Source organism: Diceros bicornis, chromosome 6 (genome assembly GCF_020826845.1).
Source record: "Diceros bicornis minor isolate mBicDic1 chromosome 6, mDicBic1.mat.cur, whole genome shotgun sequence".
NCBI classification, from domain to species: Eukaryota; Metazoa; Chordata; class Mammalia; order Perissodactyla; family Rhinocerotidae; genus Diceros; species Diceros bicornis.
The window spans coordinates 69,690,628-69,709,995 of record NC_080745.1 but is presented as its reverse complement, the minus strand read 5'-3'; the positions used below and the strand labels follow the sequence as shown (position 1 = coordinate 69,709,995).

At 39.5% G+C, this 19,368-nt stretch overlaps 1 protein-coding gene across 1 annotated transcript in view; it reads right to left on the bottom strand.

Moving 5' to 3' along the window:
• SORCS3 (sortilin related VPS10 domain containing receptor 3) overlaps positions 1-19,368 on the bottom strand; it is a 405,148-nt gene that overhangs the window by 248,549 nt on the left and 137,231 nt on the right. The window contains exon 4 of the mRNA XM_058544381.1: positions 12,284-12,442. Coding sequence (XP_058400364.1) covers positions 12,284-12,442 — 159 coding nt within the window. The remainder of the gene's footprint in view (positions 1-12,283; positions 12,443-19,368) is intronic.

Sequence of the window (19,368 nt, the reverse complement as noted above, 5' to 3'; positions counted from 1 at the left end):
CTCCACACATACAGATAAAATGTAAAACCGTAAAATGAAAAGCTTTCCAGTGTGCTGAAACAAAAATAGCTTCTTTCTATATTTTTCTTTAAAATCTAGATAAGTTTTGTTATGTTTCCACAGATAAGTTTGTCTCAGGAAAGTTCTCTTTAGAAAGTGATATCTGCATGGTGTTTTGGAAGATAAACTGGACTAGCTAGATGAAAACAGGGAAAAGGACTCTCAGAGGGAAGCACAGGTGCCAAGGCATTTTGGTGTGAAACAGGAGCATGCATTCCCTGTTCCATGAGTGAAGGGAGTGCTTGGAAAGAGGGGTAGAGTTAGACAGGATCCAAACTACAATGGTCTGTGTGCTGAGCTAACTTTATCCTCCAAGCTATGGGGAAGCCAATGATGAATGTTAAGAAGATTTGTAACACATCCAGGTCAACCAAACCTCTTTCTGTAACTTTTGGCACAACTAAGATCTACCAACATTTTCAAATGCAAAGAGAGAATAAAAATAAAACACCAGAAACAAAACCAAACAAAACAAATCTAGCTTATACAAGCAAATAACCATGATTCTTAAAAATAAGTTTCCATCTGATACTTCTTTCAGACTCTGTTCCCTCAAAGTTCTTTCCAGTGGGTCTCCATGGCTTGGGCACCATCTATTCTCTTGTGTTCTCCATGATTTCCCAATCTTACCCAGGGTCAAGCCCAAAGACCAATTTGAAACCTTCCTGACCAGTCTCGGGGCCTCTCATGTGGATCTGGTTTCCATCTCAGGAATAAGCCCCATCCTCAATTCCTTATCTCCCACCCCCATTGCAAATCCTTCCTGTTGGTTGGTTCCATTCCATGTGCCTCAGGAACATCTCAGGCTACACAGCAGGAAGAGATTCCTACTCTCCCCTCACATAGGGTAGTAGAGACAAAAGACAAGACTTTCTTCACTCAACAGCCCTGAGAAGCATATACATTATGGGCTGAATTGTGTCCCCCTCCAAATTCATGTATTGAAGTCCTAATTCCCCAGAACCTCAGAATGTGACTGTTGTTGGAGAGAGAGTATTTAAAGAGAAGTTGAATTTAGTAGGGTGGGCCCTAACACAATATGGCAGGTATCCTTATAAGAAGAGGAAATTAGGACACAGACACACACAGAGGGAAGACCATGTGAATGAAGATGTAGAGAGAAGATGGCCATCTACAAGCCAAGGAGAGAGGCCTCAGAAGAAATCAATCCTGCTGACACCTTGATCTCAGACTTTCAGCATTCAGAACTGTGAGACCTTACATGTCTGTTGTTTCAGCCACCCAGTCTCTGGTACTTTGTTAAGGCAGACCTAGAAGACTAATAAAATATGTGACAAGACGGAGAACATTTTTTTCACCAGAATTCCTCTCAGGAGGAACTCTTCTTGTTTAAGGACTGCATGGATCAATGTAAAGGAATCAAAAGTATGACCTGGTGGCCTTTGTCTGGGTCTGTGGATGCCTGGGCTTCCAAGAAGCAGGTGCAGACAAGAGGAGGATGTTGCCTGCTGTGGGACAGAAGATCCTTGGAGGGTGTGTGGAAGGGTCAGTGAGTGTATTCGTTTCCTCTCACTGCCATAACCAATTACTACAAACTTAGTGGCTTAAGACAACACAAATTTATTATGTTACAGTTGTGAAAGTCAGAAATCCGAAGTCTGTCTTGTGGGGTTAAAACCAAGGTGTCAGGAGGGCTGCATTCCTTCTGGAGCCTCCTGAGGAGAATCTATTTCCCTGCCTTTCCCAGCTTCTAGAGGCTGCCGGCATTCCTTGCCTCATGGCCCCATCTTCAAAGCGCATCACTCCAACTTATGCTTCCATTGTCACATCTCCCTTTTTTTGACTCTTCTTTTTCTGCCTCCCCCTTATAAAACCTTTGTGGTTACATGGGGTCCACCTGGGTAATCCAGGCTACTCTCCTCATCTCAAGATCCTTAACTTAATCACATTTGCCAAGTCCCTCTTGCCCTGTAGGGAAACATACTCACGGGATTAGGAAGTGGACACCTTTGAAGAAGGAGACATTACTCAACCTACAACAGTGAGGAAAATCAGAGGGTGGCACAGCCCAGGAGACACTAGGAACACAGAACACTTTGTTCCTCCTAGGAACAAAGGAGACTTCTGGATGGAAACCTATGTGCTGCGATCCCTGTCCTTGACCCCATAGATCTTCAACTACCATCACGTAAATCACAAAATGCTTGGCACAGTTGGTTAGAGTTCCCTCAGGAGTAGACACTGAGACAAGAATTAAGTAGTTGATTTGGAAGATGGTATAGGAGTAGCGAAATTCCCCAGGCAATGGAAGGCAGTCAATATATGGTATATTATAAAGCTAGCTAACTCTATGGGCAACTAGAGCTTAATCCCATTGAGAAATTCCAGAGAAAAAGTACAAAACACATGCCTCAGATACATCCCACCTGAGAAGCAAGGGAACCAGGGTATCTGTACACCAATTTCTGAGGTCATTGTCTGAGGCTGCTCTTACATGTTAATTCCCTGCACTTCTACAGAGTGCTGTGCAGAGGAGTGAAGTAGCCTCTAGAGGGTTTGGAGAAAGCCCTCCAGCAAAGAAATGCAAATGCCAGCTATCAGAAGTCAGTGGGAGCACACTACAGTGGAAATATCAAATGGATATGGGCAGGACATCAACAGTGTCTGTTAAAATTAGATTTCTCATGGAAATCATGACATGGCTGAGCTTTGCATCTTCATTGACGTGGGATTGAAAGAATGCATATATATGAGGTAACAGCTGACATCTGGATTACACAGAGAATAAACATCAATGGAACAGCAGCTTCTGTACTTGTCTTATGCCTTATGCCTATAGAACCGCCACTATTGCAACTCATTTGGTAGACTCTTCCACAGAAAAACCAGCCTTGAACTTCTTGCTATCTGGCCCCAGTTCAGGACTTCTGTGGAGTCCCCACTTCCAGCATTTCCCTGGTCTGGAGGCAATTTCCCCCTCCTCTTCCACTCCCACCACATTTGGCTTAGACAGAACATCAATCCGCACTGCTACACATCTCTTGCTCTTTTCAGTGGACGAAAATATATTGGCTAGAGTTTCTCTCCACTTACTACTTCCTCCCTTGATTAAAAAAGAAAGTTAAAAAAGAAATTACAAAAAGAAAAATCCCCAGCTGTTATTTTCTCCTTCCATTTCACTCCAAGTCCTCAGCTCCTTCCCTCCATTCCCAGCCATAAATCTGGCAGTTCTGGAGTTTCTGCATCCAAATGTACGAGGACGATATGCATGTGGGTACTTTTAAGTAAGAAGTCAATGTCCTATAATTTAATTTTCTCCTCTCACATTAAACCTGCCATTCTTTGCATAATCAGAGTGATAAATGCAGAGTCAGACTTCGTCTTCCTGACATTAATACCCATCAGTACTTCAAATGCAAACAATTGTGACATTCGACTTTACAAAAATTACCAAGTGCACCAACTCCGCTTAATTAAACCATTTAAAAGTTGCTTTTGTTATATTTAATGAATGATATATTATACTGCAATGAAACATGCAGCAATACAAATACTTCACAATGCTTCCAATTAAGACTCACTTCACTTATGCCAATTGACAACACAAGTATTCCACACTTCATTCAGTTTGTGCATTTTAAATGAACTGGTTAGTGAGAAGGGTGCTTCTTTGCTAATGAGTTTTGTAATCAAGGCATCTATTTTAATTTCAAATTGGCTAGATTGGGGGAAATTGCTAGACTAAATGACTGGTACTAATTAGGATTATAAAAATATTCATCATGCCATGGAATTAACATGGGGGTCTGATTTTCCTACATTTGCATATTGCTTGGGTTTTGAGGAAAAAAATCTTGACAAATTGTCTTCTCTTTAGCAAATTGAACAAACACTATATCTGTTTTAGCTTTTCTTTTCATTTAAAGCATAATACATATTCATGATTTGTAAATGAAGTTAAATGATTTCAACTTCTATCTTCATTACCATATTAAAGATGTTGTCTCCATAAGCTTCCTTTAAAAACTTCAGATCATAGTATTACCTAGTTAAATGGCAAGCACTTTGGTTTAATCTATATATTAACCCAAATGTTGGAACAAATTAATGGGAAAAGTGAGCAAAACTGGACAAAACGTGAAACAAACACAACCGCCTTGTTATTTTCTGCCTGAGGCAGAATTAATTAGTCTTATGGTCTATCATCAGTAAGCAGTTTGATGGCTTCCCTTTTCAAAGTCCCACCCTGGAAAGTGCCATCAGCTGAGGGATATGCCAGAAGAACCACTGGGTTCACTTGAAGGTCTGGTCTCTGCATGGCTGATCTTGTCTTACTATTATAATGCTCTCTGGGGCTAGGGTTCAGTGTAAAGTGGCCCATATGAAACTCTGTCCCAAAGTGGTGGAAAGTCTGTCTACTACAGACATCGAGGTGTGGTGGTCATGGTGGGGGACTTCAACCAGGCCTAGAGAGCAGGCCATGTCCCTGACTGGCTGTGTGACTTGGAGCAAGTGAATATCGCCTTCAAGCATCAGATGCTCACCTGTAACTTGGAAATAATAACATCTACCTTACATATTCCTATGAGAATTCAATGTAATGATGTATATGAAAGCACCTGTCCATGCCCATACACAGGAGATACTTAAGAACATATATCTCCATTTCCGAGAAGCACCTGTACGTCCAACACTGACTAACGTAACATGGGCAGGGTAAGAGGTACTAGGCACAAACCTTAATTCACTGCATATGTCTACACCCTTTGGCTCCAGAGTATTTGTTTCCATTACAGCTGTCAAATCAAATAACCAAATACTAATTCAATTTTAGGATATAGCTGCAAAATTCATCTGAAAAACTACCAGAATAAATCACTTCCTTAACATCTATCTATATTTGGTGCTTCTAAATAATAAAACCTATATCTACCCATGAGCTATACATAATATAGATTGAGGTTATATCCAGCAAGAGTATACTTTTCGTTAGGAAAAAGAATAACTCCTAAAGTTTCATGATTCAAAAGGGACATTAATGAAAAGCAAAGCTGAAGAAAAGAGAAAACTCAGGCTCCATATATTCCTAGTTCAGGGAAATTTTCTTCTACACCACACTGCCTCTTGAAAAGGTGTTAAATAATTATTTGAAATGATTTTATCTAAATTGACCCTATTCACACCTAAAATCCAATTAGGACTGGACATAAGATAATCAAGGTAGATTACTTGTCAGAATTTTTTTATTAAAAACATAATCTAAAAAAAAATAGAAAATTAGAAAACAAATTGTATGAAAAAATATGAAGAAATATAATTATATCATCTTAAGAGAACTCAGTTAATATTTGGGAACATTTCCTTCCATTCTTTTTAAAAATTTTTTCTCCTCCCTTCCTTCTTTCCTTTCTTGTTTTATTTTTTGCACACCTGTATTCAAAGAGTAACACTTTATTTAATATATATTATGTATGAATTTGCATATATTATTTACACAATATGAGATATGTACATATTAAATAGGTATTAATATGTATCCATGTCACTACATGGTCATCATGACCACCCTTTTAATGGCTGCAAATTATTCTGGCAAACGTATGTACCATGATTTAAAGTCCATTCATGTTGGGCATTCAGTATGTTTCTACCCAGTTTTTCCAATTATAAGTGACTGTGATAAATATCATTATGCCTGGAGTTCTGTGGTTAATCCATTAGTATAGTCTCAGAAGTGAAGAATGTGAATCATTGGATCAAAGTTATGAATACGTGTATGTCTTCTGATATACATTGCCACGATGTTTTTCAGGAAGGAAAACTCATTTGCATGACCGGCAATACTATTTTGGAATATAAGTTTCACCACAACTTTGCCAACTTTGGATATTTTCCTTAAGGCACAGAAAGTAACACATTTTAAAAAAATTAAACCTGTTACATTAATTTTAAATGAGCAATTTTTTGAAGGTTTTCTTACAAATTTTCTGGATTATCCGGGCTTAGTCAACGTCAATGAATTCTTGCCTTTGGTTTAGTCTAATTCTCTAACGTTAATATTTTTAAAAATTCTCCCTATCTGTCATTTACCTCACTTGCTATCTTCCAAACTTCCTTCTGAGGAATTTCATCTTACGTCTATTCCTTCATCAATTTAGCCAGCTGTAAATCATTGCACAAAATAAAAAATGACCCTGACTGATAGCAGCCCCACTGGGAGTGGAAGATAATGACTGGAGAAGTGCACAAGGTGGATTCTGGGATGTCGGTCATGCTGTGTTCCTCGATCAGGGTGCTGGTTTCATAAGTGTATTCAGTCTATGAAAATTCATTGAGTTCATAATATATGCACCTTCCTTTATGTATATTACACCTTGATTTAAAAGGTCTGATCCTGACTGTAAAAGATCAGGTGCTATCATACCAGGGTGAGTGGTCAAGATGGAGGCAGAGAATGGAAGGAAAATAGAAAGCATGGTCAGGTCAGGTAGACAAGATCTTAAGTACAGAGAGGTTTGCAAAGGAAGGAACAAGCAGAAGAATTCCTAAGTCCAACTCGAAAACCGGAAACCTGGGGTCAGAAAGACAAAGGGGTGGAAGTTAGGGACACTGGGCAGCAGTGCGAGCACAAAGGATCAGTGCCTGGGTGAAGACAAGGTCACATCATGTAGGAAGTGGCTGTGAAGCTCCACCTCCTTGCCCACCTGTGGCTGTAGTCACTTCCTTCACCAAAATACTGCCATGGCTGCACTTCTACCATGAAAACATGAAGCATAATTGCTTTGGGAAAAGTGTTGATGGGAAAAAATACCTGAGTACCCTTCTTAACACATATAGACGCTGCATCTTCCATTAATTATTTTAGCAACTGTTCTTTTCCCTGACAGAAATGTGTCAGGTTACCAAAATGGACACCTAGATGGTGGAGACAGGGAACTGAGAGTCTGGGACATGATATAGAAGAAGCAGGCTTGGGAAGACAAAGGCCACTGGATCCATAATTTTGCTGAAGGTTGTTCCTTTGAGCTAATGTTTTCGTGAGCAATGTTACCATGGGTGGAGATCCTTTACTGCACCACCCTCACTGAATGTAAGTTAATATTGTACATTAAACCAGTTTCGTCACTCAGAACTCAGAACTCAGCTCAAATAGATTAATGGTAATATCTGAATAACACAATGGTTGCTCCACCTCCTTAATAGGTAATAGGGCCACACAGTCCACTGTTTGGTTTCACCTTCAGGAAAGTGGCCTCATGGAACTGGTGTTTCTATGGTGATGGAGATAGCACATCCCCATTGCACCCATGAGACATCCATAAGAGCAGTGTCAGCTTCCCACAGGTGAGTGGGGTGATGGATTGTTCTTTCTCTTAAATGATACACAAGTGCTTTTATAGGCATGGAAGAGGACCTAATGAAAATGTAATGTTTCTCTTTAAATAAAAGGTGCCCTTTAATCTTACTCTTATTCCATGGGGGATAAGCTTCAAAACCACGGTCACCCCTAGTTAATCCTCAACAGCTTTATCCCACCAGGTGGGGAGACATGAAGCCTGTTTCTGCCAATGGCTACAGAGGAAAGTTATTATCACCTGCTAATCCTGTAGGTTCTGAATACAATTACATTTCTAATCTGAGAGTTTATATGATAATATAGACGAAAGGGACAGCTTCATTTGTATCTAGCATTCCAGAAGTACAGGTTTAAACTTCCCTTTGAATTTTCAGGCCCTCCACACATCAGATACACTCAAATTTGCCACTGCCCTGCTCATACGTGATGTGGCAGCCCCAGATAGGGTCCAACCGTGAAGCCTGCTGGAACCACCATCACCTCCTCACTGTGGACCCAGCTTTGCCAGTGACGATGCCTAAAACTGCATGAGTGCCCTAACCAGTTTCTCAGTCTGTCAGCTGCTATTGAACTCGGCTGATAGTAGGTGATCAAAAAAAAAAAAAAACACCATAGCTGCACCCCACTCCCAACTACCATAACAGCAACCCTTCATTATGTGTGCTGGTGTTTCAGAAAGTCATCTTTAGATTGAAACTATTGACAATTCTAGACCAGTCTAGCCCAAAAGTGTCTGAAAAACAATAGAGTCTGAAATCCCATTGAGTTCCTCATCTCTGATCTCCAAAGCCAGTTGCATTTGTTAAAGTTTCATTTTGCCAAGAAGATAAATGATAATAGAGAGCTTTGCAGTCCCATCTTTCACGCAGAAAAACAGCTATTTTCAACTCTCCATCTCTGTGGAAGGCCTCCTGTGCCAGGATGTATGTATCTGTGAATGCACGAGCATGTGCCCATTTTTAAAAACTACACTGAGTCTCTTATCAAAACGAAGGATCTTTAAACATCCAGATTTCTCCAGTGATGAGAACAATACCTATCTATTTAGAGGACTGCAATGTCCTCAAAACCTATCTCAAAATCTTTCAAAAATTCTCATTTTTAATAAGATTGTTCAGCCCTCCAGCTAATCCAAAACATCACAATGTAAGCTGTTTCGGTCAACAGTGAAGAAATAGCCTGATGGAAACAAAAGAGAATCCCGCCTCTTAAATAACAGGTAAATACAGAGCTCTCAAAAGATGTTCTAGAGCTCTGGTTCTGAGAGAAGAGGAGAGGAGCAGCGTTTCTTTTATTATTTCCAATTTGGTCAACCACAACCTATTACTTTCACCACTTGTTTCTTAATCATAAAGATTCTTATAAAGCATCTCCAAAGATTCTTACACCCAAGAAGGAATCTTTTTTTCCTAAGTCTTTTTCTATTAAAATGCAAGCTGGAAGCATAATCTGTAGAGCTGGCACAGGAATTAGCAGGAACTGGGAAGCTCATAGGATGGCCAGAATGGAATGACTTGGTCAAAAGCCCAAGTCAAGCTCGACGGTAAACAGAAAAGGACTTTGCTACATTAGGATGTATCAGAATTGAAGAGAGAGGCATGACCCTCCAACAGGGTCCAGTGCAAAGTGCATTTGCCCCCTACGTCCCCAGCCCTTTGCAGCTTTGGAAGTTGGAAAGCTTAGATCATCTTCACCCACAACCTGGTCTTGACTAGTACAAGGTAGCCATGTTTCCCAGTCGACTCACAAGCTGTCATCCAGCATCTCAGCTAACACAACACTATGTGCATCTCTCAATTTCTAGATACAATTTTGTTCTATCCAGAAGGTATCTCCTTAATTCTCCAGCAGTGCCTTTACCAAGTGAGATCTCCCAGTAAGTCTCCTGCAGCTTCGGGACGGCAATTTGGAAGGTAAGGCCATTGGATATTGTCTCTTTAAAATATCATTCAATTAGGTCTTTTGTAATACATACAACATAACGAGATAGCCTTACCGATTCTAAAGAAATTGCTAGTGCATTTTATCAAAGGCACAATAAGGGAACATTGATTCACTCCTCACCACAAACATCTCCCTTTGATGCTGCAGTTACCTTAATACTAGCGCTTTTCATTTATTCTAGAAGAAACCAGCTGCCTCAATGCATACACATCAGAGAAGGCTCCAGTCTGAAATAAGACATTTGTGTATCAGTCTCAACTACGCGTGCATCTTCATTTGCTGCTGCATAGCACCACTCTCCTTGACTCTAATCCAATAAATTACTCCAAAATAAAGAAAAGCTCTTCTGCAACCTGGCTGACTGGGGCTAGGTTTCTATGCCATCTCTGCAAATGTTGCCAGGGGCATCATCCACCTCCTCACATCATTTATTTAAAAGATTGGCAGGGCACTGGTTAGAAACTTTATGGGCCTGAAGAACATTCAGACACTTTATGCAAAAAACGTCAACAAGAAAGAGTACCTAAGGAATAATACATCCAGAGATGTGAAGTGTGATTAGGAAAATCCATCAACACCCGCTGCCACAGTTCCAAATACTTTTACTAAGTGAAAAAGCAGCCACCAAGTCTGAAAGTATTTTGAATGTATTATCTCCACAAGGGTACTTCATGAACAATGCCCCAGATGTTCTCAGTGCTGCAGAGATGGAGAAAAAGGATATTCTTTCTAGATATACACAAGGCATACTGCATCTGGTTTATCAACCTCTTGGCATGTGATGTCTGTTGCTTCTAATCTAGCTTGTCTCTGTATAAATAAAAACGTGGTTTAGGCGTTCTAAGCTTCATCTAAATAAATTACCATCCAGCCATTTAATAGCATCCAAATAATTTATTTTTCTTTTCTCAATATAGCTTCAAGATTCCTGGCTATACTAAGCATCTAAACTTACAGACTATATGACATTTGGCTAAGTCTTTCACACAATATCCACTTGATGTCATGAAAGAAATGTATTTGCAATGGCTTTTGCTCTGCAAATGTCATGTGGGTGCCCTTGGGGGATTGCATTAAGCTCCTGGAGCCCACCATGAGGCTCCATTAATGAGAGATATAAAGGTTATGTTGAAATTATTGTTTAAAGGTGCTGCCATCCCTCTCTCACTCACACACTCACATTTACAATCACATATTCAAATACATACTGAGGAGCAACTGTTTCAGGATTTAAGGGAGTAGAAGCTATTTCAACCAAGGCTATTCTGCAGATATCTCTACACAAGACAGTGCCCGTAATTATCTATTTCCTTTCACTGATTGATTCCACAACACTGTTACATAATAGTTTGGCATCACGCACTATACTAAGGTTCTGGAGATGGCAGGAAATACAAAGAAGAATAATCTGAAGTCTCTTTTCTTAAGTATAAGTTTCAACTATAGAGGGTTTATTATCATAGCATCCATGTAGTCATCCACTAATTTGTTCACTTAACAAATATTTGCTGAGCATTAATTAAGCACCAGCCACACTGCTAGGGACTATGCTGCAACAGTGAGTAAAACCAGACTCGGTCCTGCCTTCTTGGAGCTTGTAATCCAGTGAGGAATGCAGATGATCCATAAATCAATGTAAAATCTCAACTGTGACATGCACTCTGAAGGGAAGGTATATAGTACTATGAGAAAGAACATCAAGGGGGACTTAACTTTGTTAGAGAGTTTAGGGAAGACGTCCTGAGGAAGTGATACTAGATCTGAGATCTGGCAGTGATGAGATTTACTTTAGGGAAGAAGATTCCAGGCCCAGAAAGTAGAGCAAGGGAGACAGCTGGGCTGAGGGACTAGAAGAAGACCATTCAAAGGGAAGTGATATTAGTGAGTCAAGAGAGAGAAGGAGGGACCAGACCAAGTAGGTGTTAACAGATCCTACTGATGACTTTGGTCTTTTCACTGTGAGCACTGAGAAAATGCTGAAGGAGATTAAGCAAATGTATGAAATCATATCTACATTTGGGAAATACATTGTTCAGATTATAGTGTGATCACACTGGAAGAGGCTCTGGCAATAGTTCAAATGACAGATGCAGCCTATGTTTGAGTGGCGATGGCAAAAAGAATTGCATGGAATCAAAAGAATATTGAGAGAGAAGACTCAATGATGGGTTAGAGATGCTGGGTTAGGAACACAGGAGTATTAAGGATGTCTCCTAGGTTTCTGAGTTTTGCAGCTGAATGATACAATTAGAGAATACTAGAAGAGAACCAGCTACGTTGAGGGGAGATCAGGAGTTCACTTTTGGAATATGTTGAATCAAGAGGCTTCTGAGACCTACAAGAGGCAAGGTCAAGTACATAGTTGGATATATGGATCTGAGGTTCAAAGAGGAAGACTTACTGGACCATTATATCTTAAATGTACTTTTAGAAAACAACAAAATGGACACGTTTGAGGCTTTCTTTCCTTTGCTAAGCTCAGAACAATGGTATACTCAAATTTTACCAAATCAAGGCAGCATTGTGTGATGGAATTATACCCTAGACCTGGAATCTGACAACGTGCATTCAAGCCCCGGCTCCTCCAGCTGCGAGCTGGGCAGGTTTGAACAAGCACCTTCGCCATTCTTTATTTACTACAGTTACTATAAAATTATTATGAATACACATTTCCTACTTACTTCACAGGGTTGTTTTAAAGGTCAAATGAATAAAATTATAGAGAAAACTATCTTAAACCTGTGGAATGATAAATAGCATTGCCAATAAATGAAATATGTCTGCCTGCACATTTTGATACTAAAGAGTAGAAAGGAAAGTTAGTTGCTGCAGACAAGATCAACTTGGTTGGAATGACACAATGTCATTGAATCTCCTCCAAACTCTGGATTGAGTAAACAAGCGCTTTTCATCGGGTGGTACCTAGATGACAAGATGTGATTGAAAACAGTGTTTGTTCACCTTTTGATCCAGACTGTAGGCCAGCACCCAGTCCTCTTGCTTGGGATGAAAGAGCAGACTTTGGATATAGAAGGTGAGGCGGTATTTCTGATAGGTTGCCCCTTCGTCTGAGCTGATCAATATGCTGCTCTCCATTTCAGGATCACTAAGAAGCATGATCTAAAGAAAGGAGAGAGGAGAAAATATAGACAGAGTTAGTAGGAGGGAATAAATACAAGAAATTAAAGCATAAATATAAAGTCATCTGTACTTGTATATCACAGCACAGAAAGGGGCATCTGGTCCTCTATATGAAATATTAGTATTTTTTTCCTGATTTAGTCCTTCATTGCTGAATTGAGCTGAAATATTGTGCATGGTTAGGTCTGCATACAAATGAGGCTTCATTTTTTGATGCCCATCTTTTAAGTACTGGGAGCATATTCTTATGGTCCTCCATCCCCTGCCCTTGGGACCATCACACCACTCTCCCCCAAGCCCCCATCAATTTTCCATGTCACTCTTCATCATGCTAATGCTCTTATGTCTCTTTAGTCATGAAGAGGATCTCCCTATGACTCCACTGTTTATTTTGCTCTGAATTGTTTTAGTGATTTAATTTATTTACGTAGTTTCATGATCCCTTCATTCTAGATATTTTCCAAAGCACATATGTCCAAAGGCCCTTGGGGCAAATACTGCCACTCAAGAGAGTTTGTCATCCTCAAGCCAAAGGGATAGAATGATGTAGTGAAAAGCCTTTGGCATCAGAGAGAGCAGGTTCAAATCTCAACTCTTCTCTGTTCATATTGTGTCACCTTGGAAAGTTACTCAATCTCTAGAGGCCTCAGTTTCCACGACAATAATTAAGTATGATGATACCAAAACTGGCTTTGAGCACTTGGCATAATGTATATTCTTGACAATTGATGGTTATGATTACTATTTTCCTTTTAGTACTTACTTAAAAGCCCGCTCCACTCAGTGCAATTTTGTTTCTACTTATAGTACCTCAACGACATTGGTGTCACTAAAAGTGTGATTGACTTTCCAGTATTTAAATCCAATAGACACTTAGACACTCAGATCTTTCTCTTAGTTAAACTCCTAACAGTCTTTGACACCACTGACAATTCCATCCTTCTGGAATCATTCTCTTCTAGGGGCTTCTATAACACCATACTTACCTGGCCTTCCTTTTCATCTCCTTCAAATATTCAACTTTCTCTGATGAGCCTTACACTAGGACTATTCCTCAACCCTCAGTTTTGACTCTCTTCTCTTTTCCCTCAACATGCTGCTCCTCAGTGACTTCTTCCACTCTCATTTTTATTTTTTTCAATTACCATCTTTCTGGAACAGCTCATAAATTAAATCACAAACCTCCTCCTCTCAGTTTCAGACTTGAAAACTCAGCTTCCTGGTAAGAGTCTTCTATTTGGATGTCCCATAAACACCTCAAACTCAACATGTCCCACAACGTCCCTCATCCCAGCCCTATTTCTCCCCCAGTGTTTCCTGCCTCGCTCAGGGAATGTTTCCACCAACTATTCGTCTGAAGCCAAAATCCTGAGAGTCATCCTTGATTTTGCTTTTCCACTCACCTCCCAAAATTATTTAGTCTATGAGCCCTGTGTATTTTATCTACAGTTTAGCTCTAAAATCAGATCCCTTCTCTCCCTGACCATTGTGATTCCTTAGTCCAAAACATGATACTCTTTGTACTGGAAAATTGTAAGACATCCCCAGCCAAGCTCTTTTGCCTTGTCCCCCGCAATCCACTTTGCACACTGTGGCTGGATTAATCGCCCAACAATACAAATCTGATTCTGACATTCTCCAACTTAAATCATTTAATGGCTTCTCACTGATCTTCCTATATTCTAAAATTCTTAAAATAGCCTGGCAAAATCTGCCCCCTGCTTACACCTCTGGCTTCAACAGCAGCACAGCACTTTTGACCTTCATTATCCAGCTCGACCCAATTTATTTGAGCTCCTAATGTTTGCTGAGTGACTAAATGAACAAATGAGTTTATTTCCTCTTACAGTTTTTCCTGTCTTTGTCTACACTGCCACCAGTTGTTAGGGCTAATTCTACACATGGTCTGAACCATGGGGCCCAAAGTACAAAATAAAGCCAAAAACCATTCCCATACCTTATAAAATAAAACTATTAATTAGCAGGACTTTTAAAATGTTACCCATAGCATATATTAGTATTATAAAGTAAGCTTTAAAACAAATTCAATCCCTTTAACGGCTAAGATTCATAGTCCTTTTCCTCTTTTAGTCCTTTACCGCTTCCAAGACAAGCTTACTTTCTTTTTCTCAAATATTTGCTTTGGCCTCAATGAAATAAGTTATTACTAGTTATCAGCAAATTTTTGAGAAATGGATGCAGTATCATTTTTTTTCATTCATGTGTGAATAATGTAGGGGAAAAGCTCTTAGATCGGTTATTCAGAGACAGAATAACTTTCTCCTCCTTGACACTGTTGGGGGGTAGGGACAACTGGCGAAAGCACCCCCGCTGCCCTTAAGAAAAGCTCAGAGGATGCATTCGTGCTCCTTGCAGAGACAAAGAGGACAAATATACCCGTAAGAATGGAGCTTTCATGACCGCCCTCGCTTGCTTCCCACCATGTACCGACAGGCTCCATAACAGGCAATGAAATCATTTTTCCCCCGGTGCAGAGAAATTAAACTGCTTATTTTATACAGGTATAAAGAAGCTTCATGCCTATGATTTTAATTAGAAGATAAGACCAACATCATAAACGGACTTTATTTTATATACTGGGAGTTACAATGTACTGAATAAGGGTTACCATCCAATATCTACTGCGATGTACTCTCTGTCTCCAGCCCTGCTTAGTTCTGCACACACATACGCACACCTGATACACAGATACAGTAATCTGCACACAAAGGCCACACAGACCTGTGCACACATACGCTCACACATGTGCCAGCGAGGCAGATGTGTGCACGCACACACACACAGAAATGAGTTTACATATCAGGCATATTGACACTGTGTGGTGGTTTTAAGGAGCTTTTGTTGGCAGGAGTACATTTTTATTGCAACCTTTCTCTGACATTCTCATCAGAAATCCTTTCATATACTTTGATATCACTGGCAGTGTCTGTATTCAATCCTAGTTTCTGAGACGAATGAAAGGAAGGGAAATAGCAACCTACATGTTCTGGATTTCGAATCTGTGCTGGATATGTTATCAAAACCATACATAAATTATGTGAAGTATCATTACTTGTATTTTACAGATAAGAAAACTGAGGCTCAGAGGAGGAAAGCAACTTGCTTATTACTTCCTTGGATAGACTCAAACACCACCACCTCCCCCCACACTCACACTTCAGTGGACCTTGAAACCTTAGCACTTTATTATCTTTACCAAAGGACAAGTAGAAATCAGAGAAGCAGGTCTTCACCCTTTTTTAAAGCATCTCTAAGAAATCCACACACAAAAAAAAGCAGCTTCAAGCCCTGGCCCCGTGGCTTAGCGGTTGAGTGCGTGCGCTCCGCTGCTGGCGGCCTGGGTTCGGATCTCGGGCACGCACCGACGCACTGCTTCTCTGGCCATGCTGAGGCCACGTCCCACATACAGCAACTAGAAGGATGTGCAACTATGACATACAACTATCTACTGGGGCTTTGGGGGAAAAAAGGAGGAGGATTGGCAATAGATGTTAGCTCAGAGTCGGTCTTCCTCAGCAAAAAGAGGAGGATTAGCATGGATGTTAGCTCAGGGCTGATCTTCCTCACAAAAAAAAAAAAAAAAAAAGAATGCCCCTTTCCTCCTCTGACTCATATCCACCTCTGACCAAGAGCACGTGAAGAATTAAAGGAATAGGAATCAAAATATACTGTAAGTCAAAAAAAAAAGAGAAGAGATCATAATATTAAAATAAATGTAGTCATGTGCTGTATAACGACATTTCAGATAACGATGGACCACATTGATGACGGTGATCCTCTAAGATTAGTACCATATAGCCTAGGTGTGTAGTAGGCTCTACCATCTAGGTTTGTGTAAGTACACTCTATGATGTATGCACAACAATGAAATTGCCTAACAACGCATTTCTCAGAACATATCCCGTTCATTAAATGATGCGTGACTGTATAAAGAGAGCAAATGCTTCATAAGACATTGTCTCAAGGTAAAATATGTGTATTGTACATTAATATACCACATATATAAAGAAATTCATCCCATGTCCACTCAAATTTTTATTGTTAATCAAACTCAAATGCCTAAAGGGACAAAGTAGGTAAAGTAAATGAGTGAAGCAGATAAAGCAAGACAAGGAGTGGTGAGCACTGTGCCAAAATGGAACACTTTTCCTTAAAATATTTAAAATTGGATTTTTAAAAAAAATTATACCCAAATGAAACATGTCTGTGAACTAAATTGATGAAATAGGCACATGACTTTCTACAGAAACAAAGAAACTTACAACTCTTGCCTCTCAATTTTGAATTACATGTCTACAGGTATAAAACCTATGGCGATGCCTGTTCAGATGTCTGTGAGTTCTGCATTTACACAATACCAATTTGACAATATGAACAAGGAAGAGTTCCCATTGGAGATTTCTATTTTCTTTTATTTTGTTTTTGCTTCCTTTTGCTTTGATCCTTTACCCAGCTCGCCCTGTCATGAGATCTGCAGCAGTTGTATGCACGTACTAGAAGGGGAGAAGGGGTATTTCAAATAAGTTTTGCAGAGTTATTAATGATATAGGCTGTGGGGGCAGGTGGTTTGAGTTCAAATCTTCAGTCCACTCTTTTCCGTGTAAGCGTGAGGATATTACTCAATTTTTCCAAGTCTGTTACCTCATCTATATAGAAAAAAGGAGATAATAATGGTATCTAACTTACAATTCTGTTGAGGATTAAATGAGATAATGATTAAAAGAGCTTAGCACAGCCTATAACTGCTAAATAACCATTAACTGTTATCATTAAATCACCCAGGCTAAGAGCACAACTGAAGTTAGAAGCAATGTCAGGCAGGTTGGAGACAAATAGAAGCGATTTGGGGATTATTTGCCTCCCTCTTGGCTCTCATCATTCCTGAGCTTTGTGGATAAAAACGAAAGAGGTGGGCGATGGGGGAAAAGAGGAGTTGTTGTTCAATGGATCTAGTTTCAGTCATGAAAGATGATACAGTTCTAGAGATCTGCTGTACAACACTGTGCTTATAGGTGACAATCCTGTACTGTACAATTGGAAGTTTAAGAGGGTAGATCTCACGTTAGGTTGCTTTTTTTTGTTTACCACAATTAAAAAAAAAAAAACTTGACAGGGTGGGGGAGAAAAAAACTACATTTTACACTTATTTTACATGCATTTTACATTCCTTGTAATACTTTAAGAAAAACGCACTCTTAGCAAATATCAACACCGCCAAAATGAACACCAACCAGTAGGTGATTATCAATTTGCTAAATATAACTGTGTCTTTGAATGACCACTCTCATCTTTTCAGCAGGAGGCTCTAGCCCACGATGGAACTAAACACGCCACTGCCTTAGGGGTGAGAAGATTATACAACCAATCTCTATGGATTTGGCTGTTCCCTGTACATGGACTGCCTGTATCTCAGATTAGAGATGGGCAAGTTTTAGAGTTTACCAACATATGGATGGTGCAATATCCTTTTTTTTTTTCCCACTTGTAATGCTTTCTGCAGGAAATTCAGAAAGTTGAATAATGGTGGCCCGAATTTTAATGGTGTGCTGCAAATTGCAAAGGACACACAGGGAAGTCAGGAATTAGGTAGGGGCTGTGCTTAGTTAACTTACACTTTCAAAATCCTGTAAGCTTATTTGTGTCTAAACCAGTCAAAGTTATTACTGGAGATGTTAAAATCCTCCCCAGAAATCTTTCCAGAATTCACCCTTTCCTGCTGCTGGGTGAGTCTTACAATACCATTGATGAATATTTACTTTATTCAATTGCCATCCTCTCTATCTCTCCTGTGTGCAATCTATAAAATGGGGTAAAAGCTAAAGGTTTCTCAGTCTCTCACTCTGCCAGAGATGCCAGAAATGCAAAGGAAACAAATTCTAATTCAATGCTTTGAAATAGTCTCAGAATAGGAGTAAGTAGATTCTCTCTGAATAGAAAAGGAGAAATGCTATAATTTAGTATATAATTGAGTTCTAATGGGAGACCCTTAGCACAGTTAGTACTCAATAAGAAATAACAATAATATCAATACAAAGCTCACAAAGAATATGAGAGAGATTCTTTAGGCTGACCCCTAAACCTTTTGATATAATTAATATGTTGTTGAATATTTACTTACACACAAATAGAGCCTGTTATATATAACGCTTTTAATCAAAATATACCAATATATCAGCATTCACTATCTATCTATCTATCTATCTATCTATCTATCTATCTATCTATCTATCTAACATCTCCTCTACAGCAGTGATTCTCAACTGGAGGGGTGGGGGGTGTTCCCAGAGGACATTTAGCAATGTATGGAGACATTTTAATTGTCACAACTGGGGGCAGGGGAGGGAGTTATTGGCATCTAGTGGGTAGAGACCAGGGATGCTGCTAAACACATTACAAGGCACAGGACAGCGCCCCACAATACAGAATTATCCAACACAAAATGTCAATAGTGCTACCGCTTTGAGAAACCTTGTCATCATATATATACATAGGCATATACATATATGTCCTATTATGGGAAAATATGTAAACTACATATACGTTTTACAGATAGAACATCAATGCATATTTAAGCTTATATACGTTTCTTTCACCTACTACCACTTATACATGCCATTCTCTTTGCCAAGATTAGACTCCCCACCTTTCTACCCTAACCCATTATATTAAGCATATTTCTACTTGTCCTTCAGAATTTAACATAAGCATTACCAATAAAGCAACAATCATTGAGGCCTTTCAGAAAAAAATAAAAAGCACAAAAAGTACAACTCAACAACAAACAAACACAAACAACTCAGTTAAAAAATGGGCAAAGGACTTGAAGAGACGTAGTTTTCCAAAAAAAATATATAAAAATTTCCAAAAGCACGTGAAAAGATGCT